The sequence below is a fragment of the Polyodon spathula genome, chromosome 11, assembly GCF_017654505.1.
Source record: "Polyodon spathula isolate WHYD16114869_AA chromosome 11, ASM1765450v1, whole genome shotgun sequence".
NCBI classification, from domain to species: domain Eukaryota; kingdom Metazoa; phylum Chordata; class Actinopteri; order Acipenseriformes; family Polyodontidae; genus Polyodon; species Polyodon spathula.
Window position 1 is genome coordinate 6,338,274 of NC_054544.1, and position 23,378 is coordinate 6,361,651.

Consider the following 23,378-nt stretch of genomic DNA (forward strand, 5'->3'; position numbering starts at 1 on the left):
CCCCCCCCCCCCCACCCCCCCCCCCCCCCCCCCCCCCCCCCCCCCCCCCCCCCCACCCCCCCCCCCCCCCCCCCCCCCACCCCCCCCCCCCCCCCCCCCCCCACCCCCCCCCCCCCCCCCCCCCCCCCCCCCCCCCCCCCCCCCCCCCCCCCCCCCCCCCCCCCCCCCCCCCCCCCCCACCCCCCCCCCCCCCCCCCCCCCCCCCCCCCCCCCCCCCCCCCCCCCCCCCCCCCCCCCCCCCCCCCCCCCCCCCCCCCCCCCCCCCCCACCCCCCCCCCCCCCCCCCCCCCCCCCCCCCCCCCCCCCCCCCCCCCCCCCCCCCCCCCCCCCCCCCCCCCCCCCCCCCCCCCCCCCCCCCCCCCCCCCCCCCCCCCCCCCCCCCCCCCCCCACCCCCCCCCCCCCCCCCCCCCCCCCCCCCCCCCACCCCCCCCCCCCCCCCCCCCCCCCCCCCCCCACCCCCCCCCCCCCCCCCCCCCCCCCCCCCCCCCCCCCCCCCCCCCCCCCCCCCCCCCCCCCCCCCCCCCCCCCCCCCCCCCCCCCCCCCCCCCCCCCCCCCCCCCCCCCCCCCCGCCCCCCCCCCCTCCCCCCCCCCCCCCCCCCCCCCCCCCCCCCCCCCCCCCCCCCCCCCCCGCCACCCGTCGCTCGCGGGCGTCAGGGGCCTCCCGGAAGAGGGAGGAGCCGCCTTTCGCTCCCAGAGCCAGAGAGGGAGGAGGGGCTGCCGTCGCTCCCAGAGCCAGAGAGGGAGGAGGAGCCGCCGTCGCTCCCAGAGCCAGAGAGGGTTGAGGAGCTGCCGTCGCTCCCAGAGCCAGAGAGAGGAGGAGCCGCCGCCGCTCCCAGAGCCAGAGAGGGAGGAAATCTGAAAACATCGCTCCCAGAGCCAGAGAGGGAGTGAGGAGCTGCCGTCGCTCCCAGAGCCAGAGAGGGGTGAGGATCTGCCGTCGCTCCCAGAGCCAGAGAGGGGTGAGGATCCGCTGTCGCTCCCAGAGCCAGAGAAGGGCGAGGAGCCGCCGTCGCTCCCAGAGCCAGAGAGGGCACCAGAGGGAGCCGCCGTCGCTCCCAAAGCCAGAGAGGGAGCCGAGGAGCCGCCGCCGCCGCCAGAGCCAGAGGGATTGCCCGGGCCGCCGCCGCCGCCGTCCTCCCACCAGAGGGAGCCGGGAGCCGTCTGCCGTCGCCACCAGAGGGAGAGAGGGCCGCCGCCAGCCGCCCCCGGGGCTGCCGTCGCTCCCCTCCGCCACCAGAGGGAGCCGGGCCGCCGCCGCCGCCGCCTCCGCCACCAGAGGGAGCCGGTCCGCCGCCGCCGCCGCCTCCGCCACCAGAGGGAGCCGGGCCGCCGCCGCCGCCGCCTCCGCCACCAGAGGGAGCCGGGCCGCCTCCCGCCTCCGCCACCAGAGGGAGCCGGGCCGCCGCCGCCGCCTCCTAACTAACGCCTCTAACTAAGAGGGGTGAGGAGCCGCCGTCGCTCCCCGCCGCCTCCGCCACCAGAGGGTTTTGCCATCTGCCGTTGCTCCCAAACCTTGAGAGGGGCGACATCAGCCGCCGCCTAACTAACTAACTAACTAACCCTAACTAATGGGGTTAAACTTCCCCTACCTGCCTGGGTTTATTATGTTCAGGTGGCTGGGGTTGATTAGTTGATTAGGTTGATTAACGATCAATCAGTGCCCAGCCACCTGATATATAAGGAGGCCTCTGCTTTTCATTTGGGTGGAGGGAGCTGAGGAAGCATGTTGGTGTTTGTTTTGTGGTTTTTTTGAATTTTCTAAATCCAGTGAAGGCATTGCCCAGCCTGGAAACCCCTTTAGTAATTTTTTTTGAACTGCAGTCTGTCTTGCCTCCTTTAAATATTGCAAACTGTGCTGATATTGTGGAAAACCATGCCCTGTCTGTCCATGGGGTTGAAATGGTTTCTAAATGAAATTCGTGGTTGACAGATGCACAGTTACATGCCTGATGTGTCTGTATTACAGAAGATAGACATTCTATTAAAATGGAAGCTGCCATAATGGACTATGAATCACTACAGGTAATAGAGATGCCAGGTTGAATGACTGAAAAGCACTACTGAATTCCATTAGAGCCCTTTGTTTTTAAATCAGTCATTTTCTTCCTTATATTGAGCTACTTTCTTCTTGACCTGGCCAGAATGCAATTATCACATCATCAAAATCTACTGCTCAAGTTATCTACCAATCAATTGGTACAAGAGTGTGGAGCTACTCAGCAGACCATAGCAGACTTTGATAGTGTATTCCATTTGATACATCCATAGTGTCTTCAATAAATCAGTTATATTTACAGGTTTAATACAATCAGTTTCTCCATGTTTAAGAAATGGCACCTCTGAAATACACATTTTAATTCCAGCACAATTTCTGTTGTTCAGTGCATGCAGCATTGCATTCAATAACCGGTATCGCCATCAGTTCAGGATACCACATTATATCACATATATATTAAAGAAATGCATTCAAGAAATTATGTTATTGTTATTTACTAGGAATATGTTGGGACCCCCTTTATTGTTCTAATATTATGTCACTGTAAGTATGCAGTATTTTACTATCTTGCAGTTGATTACTCTATGGAACAGTGCTTTGGCATTAAAATGTTAATTGTGATAAAAGCTGTATCTTTTTAATCATGTAATTACATGATTCCGTTCAGGTTATCAGAATTGTCAAGGGAAAAGTATTGCATCCTTATTGCCGTGTAAATGAAGTGCCTCAGTTCCTCCATCGTTGAACAACAGAAAACGATCCCTCACAGCTCTGTCACACTCACTCAATTCCTTCCAAGCTGTGAGTTCATTTAACTTTCAAGCGCAAAATCTCTTTTACTATCAATCAGCACTCAAATGTCAGTGTTAACTTTCAGAAAATATTATGCATATGGGTTTCTAAATGTTCCACTGAGAATTATGTGATGTGGAAAGCAGTGTAAAATGACATTTGTAAACTGATTACTTTGCTTTGAACAGTCAACCTTCAGGCAGTAATGGAAAATGACTATTTTTGAAAAATACTTTCGAAAATACTGTTTATAGTTGCAAAAAAGTTATACATTTTGGGTGGAATTCACATTTTATGGAACATGTACTTTATGCATTAATGCACAGAGCAAATCATGAAGTCTGAATATTCTGTTTTTTTACTTTAAAGAATTTGAAGCCTGGGTGGGTTTTAACTTAGGCCTCTGTAGAAAAATAAATAGAAGAGAAACTAGAATAGACAAGCAAGGAACGAGTTACCAGGAGGACAGCCACTGGACCATACTGGTTTCAAACACAGTGACATCTGCAGCTGGGATATTGTTACAGAGCTTTAAACGACAGTGCTGCTGGGCTCCCAGGAGTGGAAAAATTTTGGTGAGTGAATGGTAAATGAATAATAGATACGGTGCCCAAGTCAAATGTATAATGCATCAGTCTTTAATATGCTATAAATTACAATAGGCAACATTAACTACCACGTCTACAGAGTAATGTAGAACTCACATTCTGCCCAGTTACCGCCTATTTTCACACCACAGTACAATGAGCACTATAATCAGGCTGTGATGGAGGGTCTGTTGCTGCAGAAAATGAGGTGCTCCTTAATGCTGTAGTGACAGGTGTAAGATTAACTTTGGTGCGTGTCTACTCATTCATGCAAACCAAATTAAATTAATGGAACAAATTTCCCCCGTAATTAAGATAAAAATTCATGTCAGCTGTAACCTTGCTGTAAACTAATTATGTACAAATGATTTATCATCTGTTTCGCCCAGAATATTAATCCTCACCTCATTGATAACTGCAGCCAATGTTAAGAGATGAGAGTTGATTAACAATGACAGAATCAGCAACCAAAGTGTTCCGAGCCAGCAGTGAATTGAAGCAGTAGGGCCCATCTAGCATCTCCTGTTTTATGAGATTAGTCTGCATAGAAATACATGCAGTTTAATGAGGAGTACTGAGCTTTTTACAAATATGGTATTATAATAGTTACCAATATCTGAACAGACCAGGGATTCATAAAACACACTGCAATAAAAATGCTGTTAAAAGGCTGTATTCTATCCTTTCTGTATATGAACTGTTTTACTCCCTGAACCCACTTAGTATGCAAGCGTGATGTTTTGTCCTAGACCATGTTCAGCCATGCATAACACATTTGTTGACCTCTATCATTGTTCACGAGAATGTAATTACTGGTAAAGCTATTTCCATCTGTGATTGTATTGGATTGAACCCCCCTGTTTACACCTCATACATAATCCCATAGGCTAAGGATAAACTATACTCATTCATATAATACATAATACACATTAAAGGGTTATTTATTTATTTATTTGTTTATTTATTTCACTGTGCATCTCTCTTGAAAGCATGTTCATCCTGCCACCACATTATAGCTTCCCTTCCTGTGTAACTGATATTAGGAAGCCACCTGCTTCACACAAAGTGAATATACTGGGTAGGGACAGGATACCTACTCTTAAATATCAATATTGTTCATTTGCAATATCTTTTTTTTATCATTTTACCTGCATTCATATATTTTGTAATAATAATAATAATAATAATAATAATAATAATAATAATAATAATAATAATAACACCAACACCATAAAACAGACAGCAATTAAAAAGATGACTATTTAGTTTCTTTTTTATTGGGTGGATTGAAGTTTTAGGTTCCAGTACTTGGCTTTAAAGCAAAGGCATGTTTCATTTAAAAAAGATACCACCAGATGGCGCAGCTAGATCAGCTGAAAATGGAAAGTGCGCCTTAATACGAATGTACAGTCCTGACTTAAAATATGTTTTGATGAATGTAAAAATATGGATAAGATTTTTTCAAATGTGCAGTTTATGTGTATAGTGGCTGGGCAAAAATGATAAACACATACCATAACACTGGCCTGATAGTGTTATAAATTGTTCTGGATAGACTCATTGATTACTGGCTAATTCCTTCAGGGAAATCTGCAGTAAAGTCTGCAGTGTAGACATGGCATGGATTCCAATAGAGCCATCTCTTCTGATCTTTTTCTTCTGAAAAAACAGTAATTCATGGAGTCTTTGATACTAAAACGCCTGGCAGCTGAGCGGAAATCTCAGACATGCTGTCTTACTGATTGTGACTGAAACCTAGTATGCACAGAATTTATGTAAGTATGTATGTATATATGTATGTATGTGTATATTTCAAAGTCATTTTTAATAGTTCCTTCATCTCTCCACCTTTTGGTGTGAAAAAAATCATTATCTCTTTAATTAAAATTCTACAGTTGTACATAGCAAATGACAACACTGATTATTTATGAATAAAAAATATTTTACAAATCTTAGGAGAAATGTTTAAATGTTTTAGTTTATAATGATAAATAAAAGATTGTGTTTACTATGAGCTTTTGAAAGATCAAATAGAGAAAATGAAATGAACTTATACATTTTACAATGTATCAAACTACATTATACTTGAAATACTTTCACTACAAAAACAAAACACGTGCACTGTAGAATCATTTGAATGGCTCATGAAAATCTAATTTATAGGAAATGTGTTTTATAGCCTGTGTGGCTTTCTCTATTTCCACCAAGAAAGGGTTTAGATGAAAGCATGCACTTTCGAGCAAGATAGTAACTCCACTCAGAGTTCAGCTCAGGTTTGTGCATATCTTTAGGTTTCCCTTGAGAGGTTGGGAGAAATGAACCTATTACTCATATTTCTCTATTAATTTTTGCCTTGTCTTTTCTCCTTCATTGACTCCGTTGAGGCAGTCACATCGCAAAGCTTAGCAGCTGTTTAGCGGTGTTACAGAACTTGTCAAAAGTAGTTAGAGTTATTTCTTGATCTGCCCTTGCACTATAGAATTGGGGGCATGCTAGGCCATGTTTCTCTTGTATTGCATTTTAAATGTATTTAGCAATATTCTTGCAAAGTAAGAATGCTGGACTGAAAAATAGAAACTGGCGTTTGCAGTTTTCAACTAGTATTTTCCAATAAATCAGTTTTGACAATAAATTCATTGAATCCATAGAGGCATAATGAAATAAAACCAATTCACCCTGTATGGTACAGATCCATCTTTACACAAAATAAATAACTCAAATGTGCTGGAGCTTATACAGCAAAGGAGAATGCTAACAACTCTACAAATCTATTAGGAAGGGAAACATGCTAAAATATGAGAGTACTAACAGATATATGAATGAATGTTTGAATTTAATGGCAATGTGTTTTTCAGTTTGCAACAATAATGTACATATAAGTATTTTAATCTGGCAGTCAGTCACCTGGCAAAAAGTATGAATTTGAATTAGATCAGTGTGTGTGTGTGTCTGTGTGTACAGCATTTGTTGAGGCTGTACAGTTAGATACAAAAGATTGAAAATATGATTCTAGAATGGTATAACTCTAGCAGTATCGGCCTTGACATTATTAGATTAGAGAGTTGGCATTCCTTCTATTGCTAAACAAGACAGATGGCATGTCACTAGTAAGAGTCGTGTAATACGTACATGTATTGGCATGCAGTATTTGAATCTACTAGGGCCTACATGCTTGGGGTCAGAGGTTAATTAAAGACATCCAAAGGTGGGTAGTGATTATGTGAGAGCAGTGCTTATAATGGGGCTCGGGAACTTACTTTAGCAGGAGCTGTGACGGAAGATTTATACCAGAGGTTATGACATTGGTACAGATAGTGCTGATAAAAGGTCCCTCAATATTGGACTGAACACAATGATAAATGGGGTGCATGACTACTCACACTTCTCATTAGAAGTCTTTTCCCTCTATGAGGTACCTTGGACTTAAGAGTGTAGGACATCCTTCAGATTCTGAGCGCTAGCAACAACGGTATATTAACTGATAAGAACTGACAGTTGAGTGGTCTAATTTGCAGGTGATGCAAAACCATCAATGTGAAGAGACCGCTGTCTCCTCGTAGCCCTGTATACACTCAAAGCTGTGAAGCTATTTCATTTTGCAAAAAAAAAAAAAAAAAAAAAAAAGCATTAGCTTACTGCAGAACATGCAGCTGTATTACCATTTTCTTTTCATTTCCTTCAGATGTTATATAAGTATTGCAGCAATGGCTGAATATTGTGTTGATCAGTTGCTATAATTATTTTTGATGTTAATCGAATCATTATTGTAACAAATACTGTTGATACATAAATTGCACATTATTTCTTCTTACCAAATTGTCTCATTGATGAATGGGTTCACTTTCATAATACCATGCAAGCTGAGAACAAGACTAGGTTTTACTAAAAGCTTTTTTAGTAAAATGTTTATGTCTAATCAATCTCATAGTGGTATGAAATCATATGTCTTCAGATTGCACATAGCTGATTTTTTATTATTTCAAGTTAATCTAATTAGTTTAAATAAATCTCCAGTTTGTTGTCTACTAATGCTCTGATACACTTAAAGTGGATTATTGAAATCCAAGTCTTAGTATTTTAACTGTAGTAGTAAACATATTAAATCCACATCGTTTTGCCTTTACATGTTGCATCACTCTCTTCATTGTATCTTCATTTTAAATCATGCATATTTCCTAATCAGGCTTCAAGGTCTAATGCCTGGCAGTGAATTAATTATTATACAATAGCTCAGAAGATAAGAAAATTAGTTAATTACCTTTTGGAGTGATGCAGTGTGTAGCTATTAATATCGATCATGTTGTCACCTGATTTAGCAATACATTGATAATTGTTATACTTTGTAGATTAATTTTCCTCATCACAATAATTTCACTATCACCAATGTTAATAAGGATTCACTTCCCATATTTTTTTTTCTCCCAGTAGTGTTATTATCCCAATTTTTTTTTCTCCCAATATATAATATAATATATATATATATATATATATATATATATATATATATATATATATATATTATATAATATATATATATAATATATATAGCTTTCGAACCCCATCTACATACCTTTTTGAAAATGTCTGGAGTAGAATTTCCCCTAGGGAATACACACTTGATAAAAAATATATAGTCATTGTGTGATTTAACAAAACTAACAACTTGCAAGGACAAAAATATAGTACAACATGTCAATCTTGTGAATTCTTTTCAACGACTTCCAATGAGGAATAGTTTTCAGTTTGTATCTCCACTGTTTTCAGGTTACTAGAAAGAGATACATTGAATTCCTCTAACCTCATATGTCCTATATAGAAAATCAGATGAAAATCATGGTGATATGTCAATATAATTTAAAATCTTTTAGTCCTTGAACGCACCTGACTACTGGAATGGCGAGGGTGTATATTCAACGAGAAAGATTATGTACGGTTTAACTAATTTATACATACAGTACTAATTTAAATAACATAATTCAGACAATGTAATTATTAAATACTGAAATGCCTTAATAGCAGAATGTAATTACCCAGAGTATAATGAGGTAATCTACCACTAATTAGAAACAACAGCACAACAATCACTTGTCATTTGACATAATAGTAGTATTAAAATGAGCTCAATGAGTGGCAAGAATGCTACAATTATTATTCAACCATGTGCCAATAAATTCCATTAACCCTTTGTTGCATAGGAAGACAGATCTCACAGTTTTTTGTGTGGTGAGTGGTGAAGACGTACAGTAAAATGGTCTTTAATGATCTTGAAATACATTTCTTGTCCCGGGATCAATATTAACAATATTAGAAAGCATTACAATTACTAGTTGTTTCACCATAAATATGTAATAGGCATGTTATAAATCCTAATCTGGTAATTATCCTAATGCACATATTCTGATCATAACGATGAAAGGTTTACATGACTTCAGGAATGCTGTTGCCATACTTAATGTAACTGGAAAATGAGTCTGTAAATATTTGAAAAGAGAACTAGCAGCATCTCAGTATGTCCATGTTGTTATCCATGGGTGATTTTTTTATGGAATAGCATTTGATAGCCAAGTGATGCAGAACATATTGCGAGGGCAAATGTATGTGTGAGTGGAAATGAAGAATATGATTATTAGAAAATTAAATAAATTTGAACTGTATGTTAAGTGCCTTTTTGTCCCTTTTTCACACAAGATTTAAGGTGGGGGTTCAAATCTACCTTTAAGCTGATGAAAGTGTTTATTGGGAAAATATGCATTATTTATTTATTTGGACCAAACCAAAATATTTCATTAACAATAAACACACTTCAACTTATTTTTAGGTTAAATGGAAAAGTAACAATGAGTCTACATAGACGTGACAAATACTTAGCATACAGAACTTTTAAACGTGTACTACTTGTGCTCTTAAACGTGAGTGTCTCATTTAAGCAACAGAGGAAATTGTTTTAACATGTTACATTCAGAAAAAAGGAAGTTATAAAAAATATAAGAAATATGGAATGGATTGATAAAACTTGACATGTCTTTTTTCTTTGTCTTTCAAAAACAACAATTCAAATGAACTGACACATACTGTATTTACACATTTACTGTCCTATTCTCTAGGCAAGAAATGTGTGTTAATTGACTAATTAAACAGTGGGTGAAATGCCATTGTACAATAATTACCTATTCACTTCTGAAACGCCACAGTATAATATAAATGTTTTTGCTGTCTACCAAGACGAAAATCCATTCACTGAACACAAGATTGTGAAAGGTTCAGTACTATGTTTTAAATTACTCTAAAAATTATGTTTATTTAATATGTTTGCTTGTTTGAAAAGCAGCACACATACTAAAGAACCATAATGCTGTTTCTGTGTGAAATGCATACCGATGGATGACTGTCTCCACTCCTCTCGCAATGCAGGGGATAATCAGAGATCATCTTAGTAGAAGGCATTGCCAGCATGATAAATCGATGTTCAAAGACTGTGATTAGCAGTGATCTTACCAAAAGTATCCTAAAAGTATCAACACTCAATTATCAATTACAAAAACAGCTAAACTCATAACTGCTCAGGCAATAGCTGACACATTTGTCTACTTGACTGCTTATGTAAACCTTACAAGCTGAGAGCCAGAAAAACAAAAACAGCATCCTTACAGTGTCATATAATTATATTCTTCTTGGCACCTTCTGTACCACTGAAGAAGTGTTTTACTTGAGACTCACATATTTAGTCAATTCTAACCCTCTCCAGTGTTGCTTTACTGTATCGTAACAGGCTAACAGGTCACCTAATGAACACAGAACCCAGCTACTGTCTCAGTGCTGATCGCTGTATTTATTGTATAGTGTGAATAAGTAACAGTACACTTAAGAGGGGAAAACAGCAATCTCATGCTTGTCCCTTTACCACCCTCTTTGCCAAGTACAGTCTTGGCACAGCTGTACTGGAATAATGTGCTAAAATCCCACATATTACCGTGCTAACAAGTTGCAGACTGACAGTGTTGCCAACTTCACAAAGCATGAAAATCTTAATATATAATACATTATCCTATATAATGACTTTGTGAGAAACAATACGGATAGGCATTGTAAAACATTGTTTAAAGCTGAGGAGTGGAGTTGCTTTTGAACACCAGCTCAAAAGGTGACTTATAGCTTCATGTTGGCAGACAATTCACTTCTTGTGCATCCTCCCTATGGGGTAACTCCACAAAGAGAGAGAGAGAAGAGAGAGAGAGAGAGAGAGAGAGAGAGAGAGAGAGAGAGAGAGAGAGAGAGAGAGAGAGAGAAATAAATACATAAATAAAACCTTTTTAAATAGAAACTTATTTTATTATGTTACAAAATGTAATCAACGCTTCATTTGACATAAAAAGGAGACAGCCGACAAGACAGTAAAATATATAACTCCGGATTTGCATAACACGACACCATTCACGGTGTACACGTAGTCATGCCATTACTAGACCTTAGATATAATTTCTATTCCAAATCAGCAGTAGCCACACACACACACACAAATACTGTTTCACAAGCAAATACACCACTGAAAAAAACCCATAATAAACATGTACAATTACAACAAAATTAAACCATTTAGTTTGCTGTTTATTTGTATTTTAGTGGGGGAGAGGGAGTACGCATATCTCTGACAAGCACGTTTGCGATCTTGCGCAAAACAAACGACGTCAGTGAGCTGCCCTGTCATTGGACGTTCAGCTCACGTGACTGCAGTGAGTGGCAGGCAAGTGATGCGAGAGTGAAAATATAGAGATGAAGTAATTGAGTGTTTTAAACTTAGCGTATTTCAACTTCTAATTACTTTTGTTTGGCTTAGAAAGTGTACGCGGAATCAGGCGGCTAAATGTTGTGTTTGCGAGAGACAAAATAAGGTAAGAAATGGAATATACTGTGTTTTTACATTGACGATACGGTTTTGCAGCAGCAAGCTGGTTAACAAAAAACAAAACAGAACAGAAAAGAACTGTTGTTTATGTGAACTTAGCGACGATTCACGTTTAATTCACAGTAAGTGCAATAAATTGTGTTAACAGGATGTCATGTTCTGGTAAAACGAAGGCTGTTCAAATACACTAATAATTAAAGGGTAGGCCAAGCTAGTAAATATGGCCTGTTTTTGTTTGTTTACAAAATAATTCAAGTTGGAAAAGTCAGTGTCTACGGTATTTGATAATAATTTGCTTGTTTTGTTTGGGTGAGTTATTAAATTAATCGGTGCTGTGCATCCCAGAGTCGGAAGTGACATCACGTTGTGCTCATGGGTGCGGGGAATTTAACAAGTTTGGCGAGTCAACTTAGCTGCTAATAATAATAATAATAATAATAATAATAATAATAATAATAATAATAGAAAGGTTGCTGCTGCAGCATCAAGGCTGTGGTTGACCTGTGCGAACTGAAAGCTTATTGGGACGAAGGTTTAGTTATCTTTAACTGACTAATTAGGAGCTAGCTTGTTGTTACATTAAAACGTAGAAAGCGCAAGCCTGCAACTGTAAATATGAATATATTAATTGTTACACTTTCAAATACAGTTCTCCCACTTTTCGCAACTTTGTAAAATATTTGTTTGAAGTATAAAAGGACAAATAACATACACGATACTAAATAATAATCTGTTGTCTCATATCGAATTCCTGTACGTCACCAGCTCAGTCGGCTACTATGGATAAGTTGTAACATGTGGTATTGTTTATCGATATGTTTATTAGCGGTATTATATGTTTATTCAGATACACAGCTCCATACCCATTTGCAAAAGATTTGGCGTCTCTGAATCTACAATTATGTTGATAATAGTATCTCCGTACAATAGACAAACTTCCACAGTGGGAGCAGCCATTTTGGTTTTGCTGCTGTTCACCGACTCTCAACCCACCTGAATCTGCTGCTTCAGCGGTGATGCACCGGTGAATTGAACAACAGTGTTGAGCAACTCCTGGTGAATTTAACAGCGGCCAGGCGAATCCGCTTTACATCGGGGCATGCAGCTCAGAATTTAACAACGGACCCTTTTCCCTGTGTTATCTAAAGACGACAGTGACACCGATATATATTTTTTACAACAGAATATATAACAAACGACACTACTCCGTGGGCAGTGCCTAAAGGTACCACGAAATGTTCCTTATTTACTGCCAGACATGAACTCCTTTAGATATGTAATGGTTGCAGTATAGGATACTGACCTTAGGGTTTCGGTGCTGGGAGAGGATTATTCATTGTTTTATTAACAACGAGATAACCAGTCAGAGTGCAGTGTCCAAGTAAATTATACTGCTCAATAAATCTTGAAATCACACGTTTTCCAACATATGAAATTCTTTAACATATTATGTGAACACAGTTAACATTCACACACATCTTCCTTTTAAAAAAAAAAAAAAAAAATGCATGTAAATGTTTACACGTACATTACAAAGTGTGAAATTCTCAATTTTTCAGGCATGGCATTTTTTGGAGGGTGGCCAATAAAATTTAACATGCTATATTAAAAAATTACATACATGTACTTGGAGATTTTGGGTGTAATTCTGCACCTGTTTTGGTAGTATAGCAAATTTTTTATAAGCTCATAGTGTAATGAATTGGATGCAATTGCCTCGTTCCTTACTGTATTTTGGATACTAGCATTTATTATCCATTGTTTGTCTCACTATATTTACATTTAAAGCTGCTTATCCAATTGTGGTTAAACTTTCTAAGCATATTTTTCAATATATGAAGTTTTGTGGTGTTAATTCTCTGTAGTAGTTGATTGGTTCTCTCTCTCCTCTCTCCTATATATAATATGTATTTTTTCTTTCTTCTAGGTTTAATGTAATGTATGATGAGGTCGAATATGCTGGTGGCTAGAAGAGGAACACCCTATTCATCTATCATTAACAAATAGAATAGTTTTTGGCAGTCATGGTGGAAGCTTCAAAGTTGAAAAGTCTACCACCAGTGCAGAAGATGCGTGGTCCCTACATTTCAGTCATAACAAATCACAAAATTAATTTGACCATACGAGGAGTGGTCCTGTTTTCAATTGGGGTTTTCCTAGCTTTAGTGTTAAACTTGCTACAAGTTCAGCGAAATGTTACTCTCTTTCCTCCAGATGTAATAGCCAGCATCTTCTCTTCTGCATGGTGGGTTCCACCATGCATTGGCACAGCTTCAGGTATGTTCTGAAATAATACTTGTCATTGATTTAAGGGATTAACAGTGGTCCCCAAAGCTGTGTCTGTGGGCAAAGTTAAGCTCGCCAGGATGTCTTGTCCACAACAGCTATTGTAACATTAGATTTTGGGATAGGTTGGAGTAATATCTCGAGAGGGAAAATATAATGCCCTTGACCCTAAGAGAATTACACATCTGGTGCAAAAAAGAATGGCTGAAGGTTAATGGTCTGCAGTGACTTGCAAGGATATTATTTGAATCCAGGGGTTCTGGAGACATTATAACTCACAAGAAATGAGTACTGTAAATGATGTGTTATTGTACACTGGCTAATGCAAAAATCAGGTATTATTCATATTTATCATTTATTCAAGCATGGAATCATCTGATTTGCTGAAATATAAGTGCACATTATAGTGTAATGTGGTCTGACTATGCAGGCTGCTGTACCTGATTAATGGAAAGCTTAAGTTTAAGACTTTTGTCAACACACAAGTACAATAAAAGCAATATTACGATGTAAGTTGTCTTTTAGTACAGAAGCAATTATTTGTGCTTCTAATCAATCTCCTAATGAATCCCAAGCCCTTACTGTATCTGTTTTCCCGGATGTCTTTCAGAGTAAATGGTTAATTTTAATTCTTTGTAAAACAGTTACACAAATACATTTTATAACGTTACAAATAGTTTGACAAAAGTATCCATTCATACTATTTCAACTTTTCAACGTTTTCCATTGTTCATATTATGCATAAACTACTCAAATTCCTAAACTTTTAGAGACTAGCTCCAGCTTGTTTCATTTTAGCTGAAGGTTTTTATTCACTGTGAAGTTCCACCATAAATCTGCACCTGTTTGTGCCAAACAGCTGGAACTTAGTTTGCTCAAACAAAAGTGCTTTCCACTTTTCAGACCACTTATGAAACAGATTGACTGATTTAAGTCATTTTGCATAATAGGCTGCAATATATCTCATTGTTTGTCAGTTTATAAACAATAGTATTTTCAGTTTTTTTTTTTTTTTTTTTCTCTCTCTCTCTCTCCCTCCCTTTAAACCTTAATTAATAGTTGTTAAGCCTTAACTGAATACCACACTGTTCAAATTAGAGACACACTACTAGAAACTAACGCAGTGGAAATTAATAAACTGAATTTTGCGATTAGAGTCAGTACAAAATGCAATTTCAAATAGAATCAGGTGAGATCAATGCTGTTTTAACTCCCTCAAGATATGAGGGTAAAAAGAAACAACTTCCTTTGATAATTAGTGTTTGATTAAGAAAGCTAATCAGCTCAGAATATGTTTAAAGGGACATCACCTGATCAAAAATAAAACCTGAAAACTAGAAGCCCTGAGTATAGGATGCTCATAAAATGTTAGACATTTGAAATGTGTTTCGGGGATCATCAGGTACAAAACATCAGACAAAATATATCATTTTTGCAGCCTATAGCAAGTTTGCAAAAATTCTTAGTATTCTTGAATGTTACCTACACATGCATTTGTTTCTGTTTGTAGAAGTTGGTATAAGTAACAATAAATATTATATAAACTCTAAATAACTGATTTGTTTACTGTATAATTAAATTTGTGTTAATAAAACATCCCACAAAGTTGACTGTGAAACACAGTATTATACAATTCAGTAGTTTGTTTGTCATATAGGCTTTATGGTGGTTGCCTAAAAGTTATCTCAATAAAACAGGTTCAGGTTGCCAAGTACATACTATGCTTTCTGTTTTTTATGCTGTGAACATTTGTTGAAACATAGTTATTCCAAATGACCAAACAAGACCTCACACGGCTTTACAAGACATGTATAGCCCCTTTCACTTTCGCCTGATCCATATAATCTGTACTTTCCTCAATGATACTAATTTTGTGACTGAGTGGGTTGTTAAGCTCATTGCATGTTTTCATTCCAGATACACAAGAATAGCAGTGTGCTTTGGATTGTAGTCTTGTTAGAATGCAGTGTTACTGTACTAGACCAGTGAGTTGGGCTCCAGATGGCAGGGTGCAATAAGACTGTTTGGACCCTGCAGCTGCCCCATTGATATAAGATGCCTGCATCATTCAGCGATACAGACCACACTTGAATTGTACATATCCACTACTGTGCTTGAAATGTGGTGCTCTGTATTGCTTTGCTCATCATTCATGTTACATTTTAAGCACAAATTGCTGTTACTGATTATTAACAATTAATTTGGACTAAAGTATGACATACCAGTAAACCCCTTTATGAATTCATTTTTATTCGTTTAAATTCAGATGCATTTATATTACATGCTTTGCAAGTAGAGATAGCCAAATGTTTTCTTTATTTCGTTTTTGTATTGTACAGCATTATATAACTAATGTAGCTTTTCTGTTCTGTCCCTGATGGACTTAATGTACATGTGTATGTAATCCTATTTTAGTGGGTAGTCTGTTCATGCTCTAGTGCAAGGAATAAAATATTTACTGTACTTTAATACTGTAGTGGTGTAGCTATACTGTAGTCTTGTCATATTTAGTATCTAATTGGCTTGTTTTATTTAATTGGATTTGTTTATTAAAACTTTAGAAAATTGTATTTTTCTGCTTGGCAAAATAACTTTTTACCATTGCGACATAAGTGGGTTGAGTTGAATTAGTTTAGTGGATTGCCTGTATACACTTTATCTTCAGATCCCTGCTTGTGAATGTTAGGCACTCTGTGTTGTGAAGATAAACATGTTTACGGATTCCCGACAGCCCTTTTTTTTTGCCCTTTGTACAGAAATGACCTGTGCGGCACATTGAAAGACTAATCGGCCAGTCCTGATCAACAAGGATTGAACTGTTGAACTTTTGTTTTGTACTGAGTCAGGGTGCAGTGGAACTGGAATAATCCTAGGGGTGTGTATAGAACAGTTACTATGGGTCATTGAAAACATTTTTTGTTTCTTCCCTGTAGCTGTGATTGGATTGATGTACCCATGTATTGACCGTCATCTTGGGGAGCCTCACAAATTTAAACGAGAATGGTCCAGCGTCATGCGATGTGTGGCAGTCTTTGTGGGGATTAACCATGCAAGTGCTGTATCCTTCTCATCATGTTGGTGTACTATTTCAATAAAAGGGATAGGCAGGGTATTGAGTTTATTATACATGCTAGACTAATATTAAAAAATAAGTACCGTTATACATTTTAAACATTTCTACAATTTATGCTAATTATCTAAAATAAATAAAATGACCAAAACATGCCAACAGGCCAAAGTACTGAGGAGGAGAGAACATATAGTAAGAGTGTGCACGTTTGTTATTTCAACTTATTTAAATAAATAGTTGGCAGGACAGTACTTTTGCTCCTTAACACTTTTCTCGCAGAAAGTAGATTTTGCAAACAATATGCAGTTGTCTCTTACACTTGCAGCACTTTCCATAGGATTGTGGTGGACATTTGACAGATCTCGAAGTGGATTTGGCCTTGGATTAGGCATTGCTTTCTTTGCAACCTTGGTGACCCAGCTGTTGGTATATAAAGGTGTTTTTCAGTAAGTATTTACTTCTAAATAAAAAAAATAAAAAAGTGGATTTATTCTTATTTGTCCACATGTGCTGCCTTTCCTAAACAAATTGTAACTACTGTATACCTTAAATTCTTAGTTATCTCGATTTTCTGAATTGTAGATTTTGAATGATGTAAACTAGTATTCTAACCAACCAGCTTTGTTTAGTTGTCTGTAAATATTCTGCTTTCCTCATACAGGTATACCTCCCCTGACTTCCTCTATGTACGTTCTTGGTTACCTTGTATATTTTTTGCTGGAGGAATTACCATGGGAAATATAGGCCGTCAACTAGCAATGGTAAGACAGATCTATTTATATACCATTATAAAATTCTGAACACATACATAAATTAAGATTGTATGTATTTGCTCACACTTGAAAACACTTTTTTAATAAAACATACTAATGCTGCAGTATTATTCTATAACAGTTGATTATTATTTTTTTTTTATTTTTTATTGTTAACAGTATGAATGCAAGGTTGTTCAAGAAAAGGCACATGAAGACTGAAGCCAGAAGTTTTGCTGGGTGACTTTTTTTAGAAGAGAAAAAAAAAAATATGGCTGTACATTGATCAAATAACATGCCAAAAGTGAAAAGTATGTATAATTGTAAAAACAGGATTTAATTTGAATGTAAAATTGTAACTACTGTGACTTTTAGTTTTTTCTTGTATGTGTTACTCTGTAGTGCAATCTGTGATTGCTATTTTGTATAGGTAGTCTGATGACAGTACATCAGTATGAAATAGAACTTTTCACATTTAAGAGTTAATGCCTATTGAATGATCCTGAAATATAGACTTTAGCTTTAGACCTTTGGCTGTGTTGTGCCAAACTGACGTTTAGGTCAATTCAGTTAATCTAAACATTAGCAGATGTAAATACACCTGCTGTTTAGGCCTAAATTTATACTGTTTAAGGTCAGGTAACTAGACTCAAATTTGTTTTACTGGGGGTTTCTAGAGTGTGTGTGTAATGAGAGAGAGAATTATATATATAATTATTTTTTTACAGAAGGGAAGTATTCTGTTTTTTTTTTTGTTTGTTTTTTTGTTTTTCCCTGCTCAAAACATACACATCTGTGCTAGTGCTGGACCTTCTGTGTACCTGGCACTGGTTCCAATATTAGGCAGTTGATCCCTGGAGCTGGATGATCAGGATACATTTGATTTAATCAAATATCTGGCAGAGATCATGGATACATTTTTATAACGTCTTCACCAATACCTGGCACATAAGTCGTGTATATATATATATTATATATATATATATATATATTATATATATATATATATATATATATATATATATATATATATATATATACCTCTACTTTTATACTTTGTGTTGAATACTGTGCACTTGTTGCAATCAAAGGCTTATTCTTAGCTGAATGTTAGGTGATACATGGCATTCTATCTAATTCTGCTCTTGATCACATTTTTCAGTGCTTCATCTTAACTTCAAAACCAAGACAAAAGTGTTCAACACAAAACTATCTAGAAAACTCTAGTGTGGCTGTGCTGTCTTGTAATAAACATTTGTTTTGCATGGAGTTCCTGAAGAAATGTAAATCTGTGTTTGCTTTTGTATTCATTAATTACCAAGTAACTCGGTTAATAAAGCTTGGTAGCTTCTTTTTTTTTTTTTTTTTTTTTTTTTTTTTAGAAGAATAGAATAGTAGTTCATCAATTATGTTTAAAAAAAAAATCTTAATAACCTTATTAGTGGAAAACGTACGTACACAACACACACAATTTAAAATAATTTAAAATTAGATTGAGAAAATAAAAATGCTTGACAAACATACATATTCTATTTAAGTGACAGATGCAGTTCATGCGTGTTTTGGTTTGTCATAATCCAATTTTGCACTGTTTATGGACAATGCTCAGTATACATATTTTACATTGATTGAGTGAAATGTGTTTTTTTTTTCTTTTTTCTTCACTTATTATTTTTGTATCTTCATGTTTGCAACCAATTAGAGTGGTGAAAGCTTTGTTATTACGGAACGACAATTAATATATAACAGAGTTTAAAGACAAAATATATATATATATATATATATATATATATATATATAACCTCTACTTTTATACTTTGTGTTGAATACTGTGCACTTGTTGCAATCAAAGGCTTATTCTTAGCTGAATGTTAGGTGATACATGGCATTCTATCTAATTCTGCTCTTGATCACATTTTTCAGTGCTTCATCTTAACTTCAAAACCAAGACAAAAGTGTTCAACACAAAACTATCTAGAAAACTCTAGTGTGGCTGTGCTGTCTTGTAATAAACATTTGTTTTGCATGGAGTTCCTGAAGAAATGTAAATCTGTGTTTGCTTTTGTATTCATTAATTACCAAGTAACTCGGTTAATAAAGCTTGGTAGCTTCTTTTTTTTTTTTTTTTTTTTTTTTTTTTAGAAGAATAGAAAATAGTAGTTTAATACAAAAAAAGAAATAGAATTATTGGAAAAGGTTCACATGCATGCACACACAATTGTGTGTGTTAAAATTAGATTGAGAAAATAAAAATGCTTGACAAACATACATATTCTATTTAAGTGACAGATGCAGTTCATGCGTGTTTTGGTTTGTCATAATCCAATTTTGCACTGTTTATGGACAATGCTCAGTATACATATTTTACATTGATTGAGTGAAATGTGTTTTTTTTTTCTTTTTTCTTCACTTATTATTTTTGTATCTTCATGTTTGCAACCAATTAGAGTGGTGAAAGCTTTGTTATTACAATTTACTGCATTTTTGTGGTTTGATGGGTGGAGAGAGAGCCATCTGTTGTAACTAAACATATGTAAATGGGAGTGTTCAAACATGAAGCCCTTATTAAACAATGACTTTTAAAATATTTTGCCTTCATCAACATTACTGTCCTATAACAAGTACTTTATCATATGTACAGACTACTACTACAGAGCATTTAATGCCTTAGCAGTCAATTATTATTCTCTGAGAAAAGGAACAGTCTTGCTTTATATCACTTGCATTTTTTCCTTTTATTATATCATTCATACGGTGCTGAAAGAGATCTTCAGCTTGTCATGTTTTGGTGCCACCTGGAGGATTTTGTAATGTCAGGTATTTGCTTAGAGTGATATTTGATTGTTGAAGCTGTAGGCTCTATAACTGCTTTGTTAAAGCCTCAGGAATGAAAATACAGTTTGAAAAGGGTATAGTTATGCATGCTTGGGCAAAATAAAATAAGGAATTAATATGGTCAAATTGCTAGGCACTTGACAAATTACAGTGGCGTATTTATGAAATACATAAGAACATAAGAAAGTTTACAAACGAGAGGAGCCATTCGGCCCATCTTGCTCGTTTGGTTGTTAGTAGCTTATTGATCCCAAAATCTCATCAAGCAGCTTCTTGAAGGATCCCAGGGTGTCAGCTTCAACAACATTACTGGGGAGTTGATTCCAGACCCTCACAATTCTCTGTGTAAAAAAGTGCCTCCTATTTTCTGTTCTGAATGCCCCTTTGTCTAAACTCCATTTGTGACCCCTGGTCCTTGTTTCTTTTTTCAGGCTGAAAAAGTCCCTTGGGTCGACACTGTCAATACCTTTTAGAATTTTAAATGCTTGAATTTGGTCGCCACGTAGTCTTCTTTGTTCAAGACTGAACAGATTCAATTCTTTTAGCCTGTATGCATATGACATGCCTTTTAAGCCCGGAATAATTCTGGTCGCTCTTCTTTGCACTCTTTCTAGAGCAGCAATATCTTTTTTATAGCGAGGTGACCAGAACTGCACACAATATTCAAGATGAGGTCTTACTATTGCATTGTACAGTTTTAACATTACTTCCCTTGATTTAAATTCAACACTTTTCACAATGTATCCGAGCATCTTGTTAGCCTTTTTTATAGCTTCCCCACATTGTCTAGATGAAGACGTTTCTGAGTCAACAAAAACTCCTAGGTCTTTTTCATAGATTCCTTCTCCAATTTCAGTATCTCCCATACGATATTTATAATGTACATTTTTATTTCCTGCGTGCAGTACCTTACACTTTTCTCTATTAAATGTCATTTGCCATGTGTCTGCCCAGTTCTGAATCTTGTCTAGATCATTTTGAATGACCTTTGCTGCTGCAACAGTGTTTGCCACTCCTCCTACTTTTGTGTCGTCTGCAAATTTAACAAGTTTTCTTACTATACCAGAATCTAAATCATTAATGTAGATTAGGAATAGCAGAGGACCTAATACTGATCCCTGTGGTACACCGCTGGTTACCACACTCCATTCTGAGGTTTTTCCTCTAATCAGTACTTTCTGTTTTCTACATATTAACCACTCCCTAATCCATGTACATGTGTTTCCTTGAATCCCAACTGCGTTCAGTTTGAGAATTAATCTTTTGTGCGGGACTTTGTCAAAAGCTTTCTGGAAATCTAAATAAACCATGTCATATGCTTTGCAATTATCCATTATCGATGTTGCATCCTCAAAAAAATCAAGCAAATTAGTTAGACACGATCTCCCTTTCCTAAAACCATGTTGACTGTCTCCCAGGACCCTGTTACCATATAGGTAATTTTCCATTTTGGATCTTATTATAGTTTCCATAAGTTTGCATATAATAGAAGTCAGGCTTACTGGTCTAGTTACCTGGTTCTGTTTTGTTTCCCTTTTTGTGGATCGGTATTACGTTTGCAATTTTCCAGTCTGTCGGTACCACCCCTGTGTCAAGAGACTGCTGCATGATCTTGGTTAGCGGTTTGTAAATTACTTCTTTCATTTCTTTGAGTACTACTGGGAGGATCTCATCCAGCCCAGGGGATTTGTTTATTTTAAGAGCTCCTAGTCCCTTTAACACTTCTGCTTCAGTTATGCTAAAGTTATTTAAAACTGGATGGGAACTGGTATAACCTAATTTAGATATACACTGTAGCCATCTTATTCCTTAAAACAAAAACATTGTTGTATTTTGCCTCGGGTATATAACTAAATTAGGATAAGTAAACATTACTTTATTCATCACACTTGCTTTGTAGTTAGTATGTATGACAAGAATCTGACACACAATATAGCAAGGCTTTGTTGAAGGAGAGGCAGTACATCACAAGAAATTGTTTTACATAAAACAGAAAGATGGGCATCTCCTTTTACCAGGAGCCTTCATAACATGACTTATCAAGAAACGAGACATGAGACTTCAAACATACGTACAGTTCAACTGTTAATGCAGTGAATCAGAAGGGTTAATTGTGTGGCATTTAATATAAAATAAAAATGCAATTTACTGAGAAATATAATCTTTATACTAACAATCAACATAGTAATGTTAAACTAAATAGCAATTAGAAAATCTAATTACACACAGTTTACTATGCAAATTAGCATCATGCTTGGATTATATTGATCTAAGGAGGAACATTTTTTTTTTTTTTTTAAATAGATACACCAACCTTTTGGGAGTTGCTTTATTTATATAGGATAGAGTTCCTTCTTATCCCCCATGTCACCCAGTCTAAATATTCATTCCTAATGCATCATTAACATGGAACTGTCTTCACGGGTTAAAAAAAACAAACACAAAATTAAAAAAATATAATTGTAGTTCTTAGAATGAAGTAGTTCTAATGAAAACCTGTATACATTTTAGATAGTGTCAGGAAGGGAAATCCACGCTTCACCTTCAAAGAGCTTATCACACACTTCATTGTAAATGGTAGAGGATAATGATATTTTGCTTTATCCTCCAACAGTGGTATGCAGATTGGACCCTCAGTCTGATTCCAAATGTAATTACCATGCTTACTCCTGCATGTACATGTGCAGGGACCAGACAGACATGAATCAGCATAAACTCTATACCAAGCTTCTGCAGGTTTAATGTAGATTAATGTTACCTACTTCCTACTGCATACACTTGCGGGTTGAAATAATTAAGATTAATAATCAATGGATTTAAATACCCTTTGTGTGCATAATGCCATACAATTCCCCTAAAGAGTTTTTAATGGGTGAGAGCTGCCAGGGCAGTTTAGCTATTATTCATTTTATTATTATTTTTAATATTAGACTTAATTTGTTGTTCAAAGTTCAGTTCATCCAAGATAAATATAATAACATATAATGAAGATGCGTAAAAAGTGGTTATTTAACTGATACTACATTGAAACATTTTGCAAAAATAGCTCTGAATTTTGAGTAGAGATGTATTGTCACCAAAGGGTACAATAAATAAGCACTAGTCTAATTCTGTCAGAGCTAGAGAGCTTCACAACACTCTCAGGCTCACCTCCA

At 37.5% G+C, this 23,378-nt stretch overlaps 1 protein-coding gene across 1 annotated transcript; it reads left to right on the top strand.

The window, feature by feature from the left end:
* The first annotated feature begins 11,068 nt into the window (after nt 1-11,068).
* On the top strand, nt 11,069-18,286 carry LOC121323669 (insulin-induced gene 2 protein). Its single transcript, XM_041264861.1, has 6 exons — nt 11,069-11,266; nt 13,208-13,557; nt 16,500-16,624; nt 16,916-17,082; nt 17,298-17,397; nt 17,569-18,286. The coding sequence occupies exons 2-6, from the start codon at nt 13,305-13,307 to the stop codon at nt 17,608-17,610; spliced, it is 687 nt and encodes a 228-aa protein (XP_041120795.1). The 5' UTR covers nt 11,069-11,266; nt 13,208-13,304; the 3' UTR covers nt 17,611-18,286.
* The last annotated feature ends 5,092 nt before the right edge of the window (nt 18,287-23,378 follow it).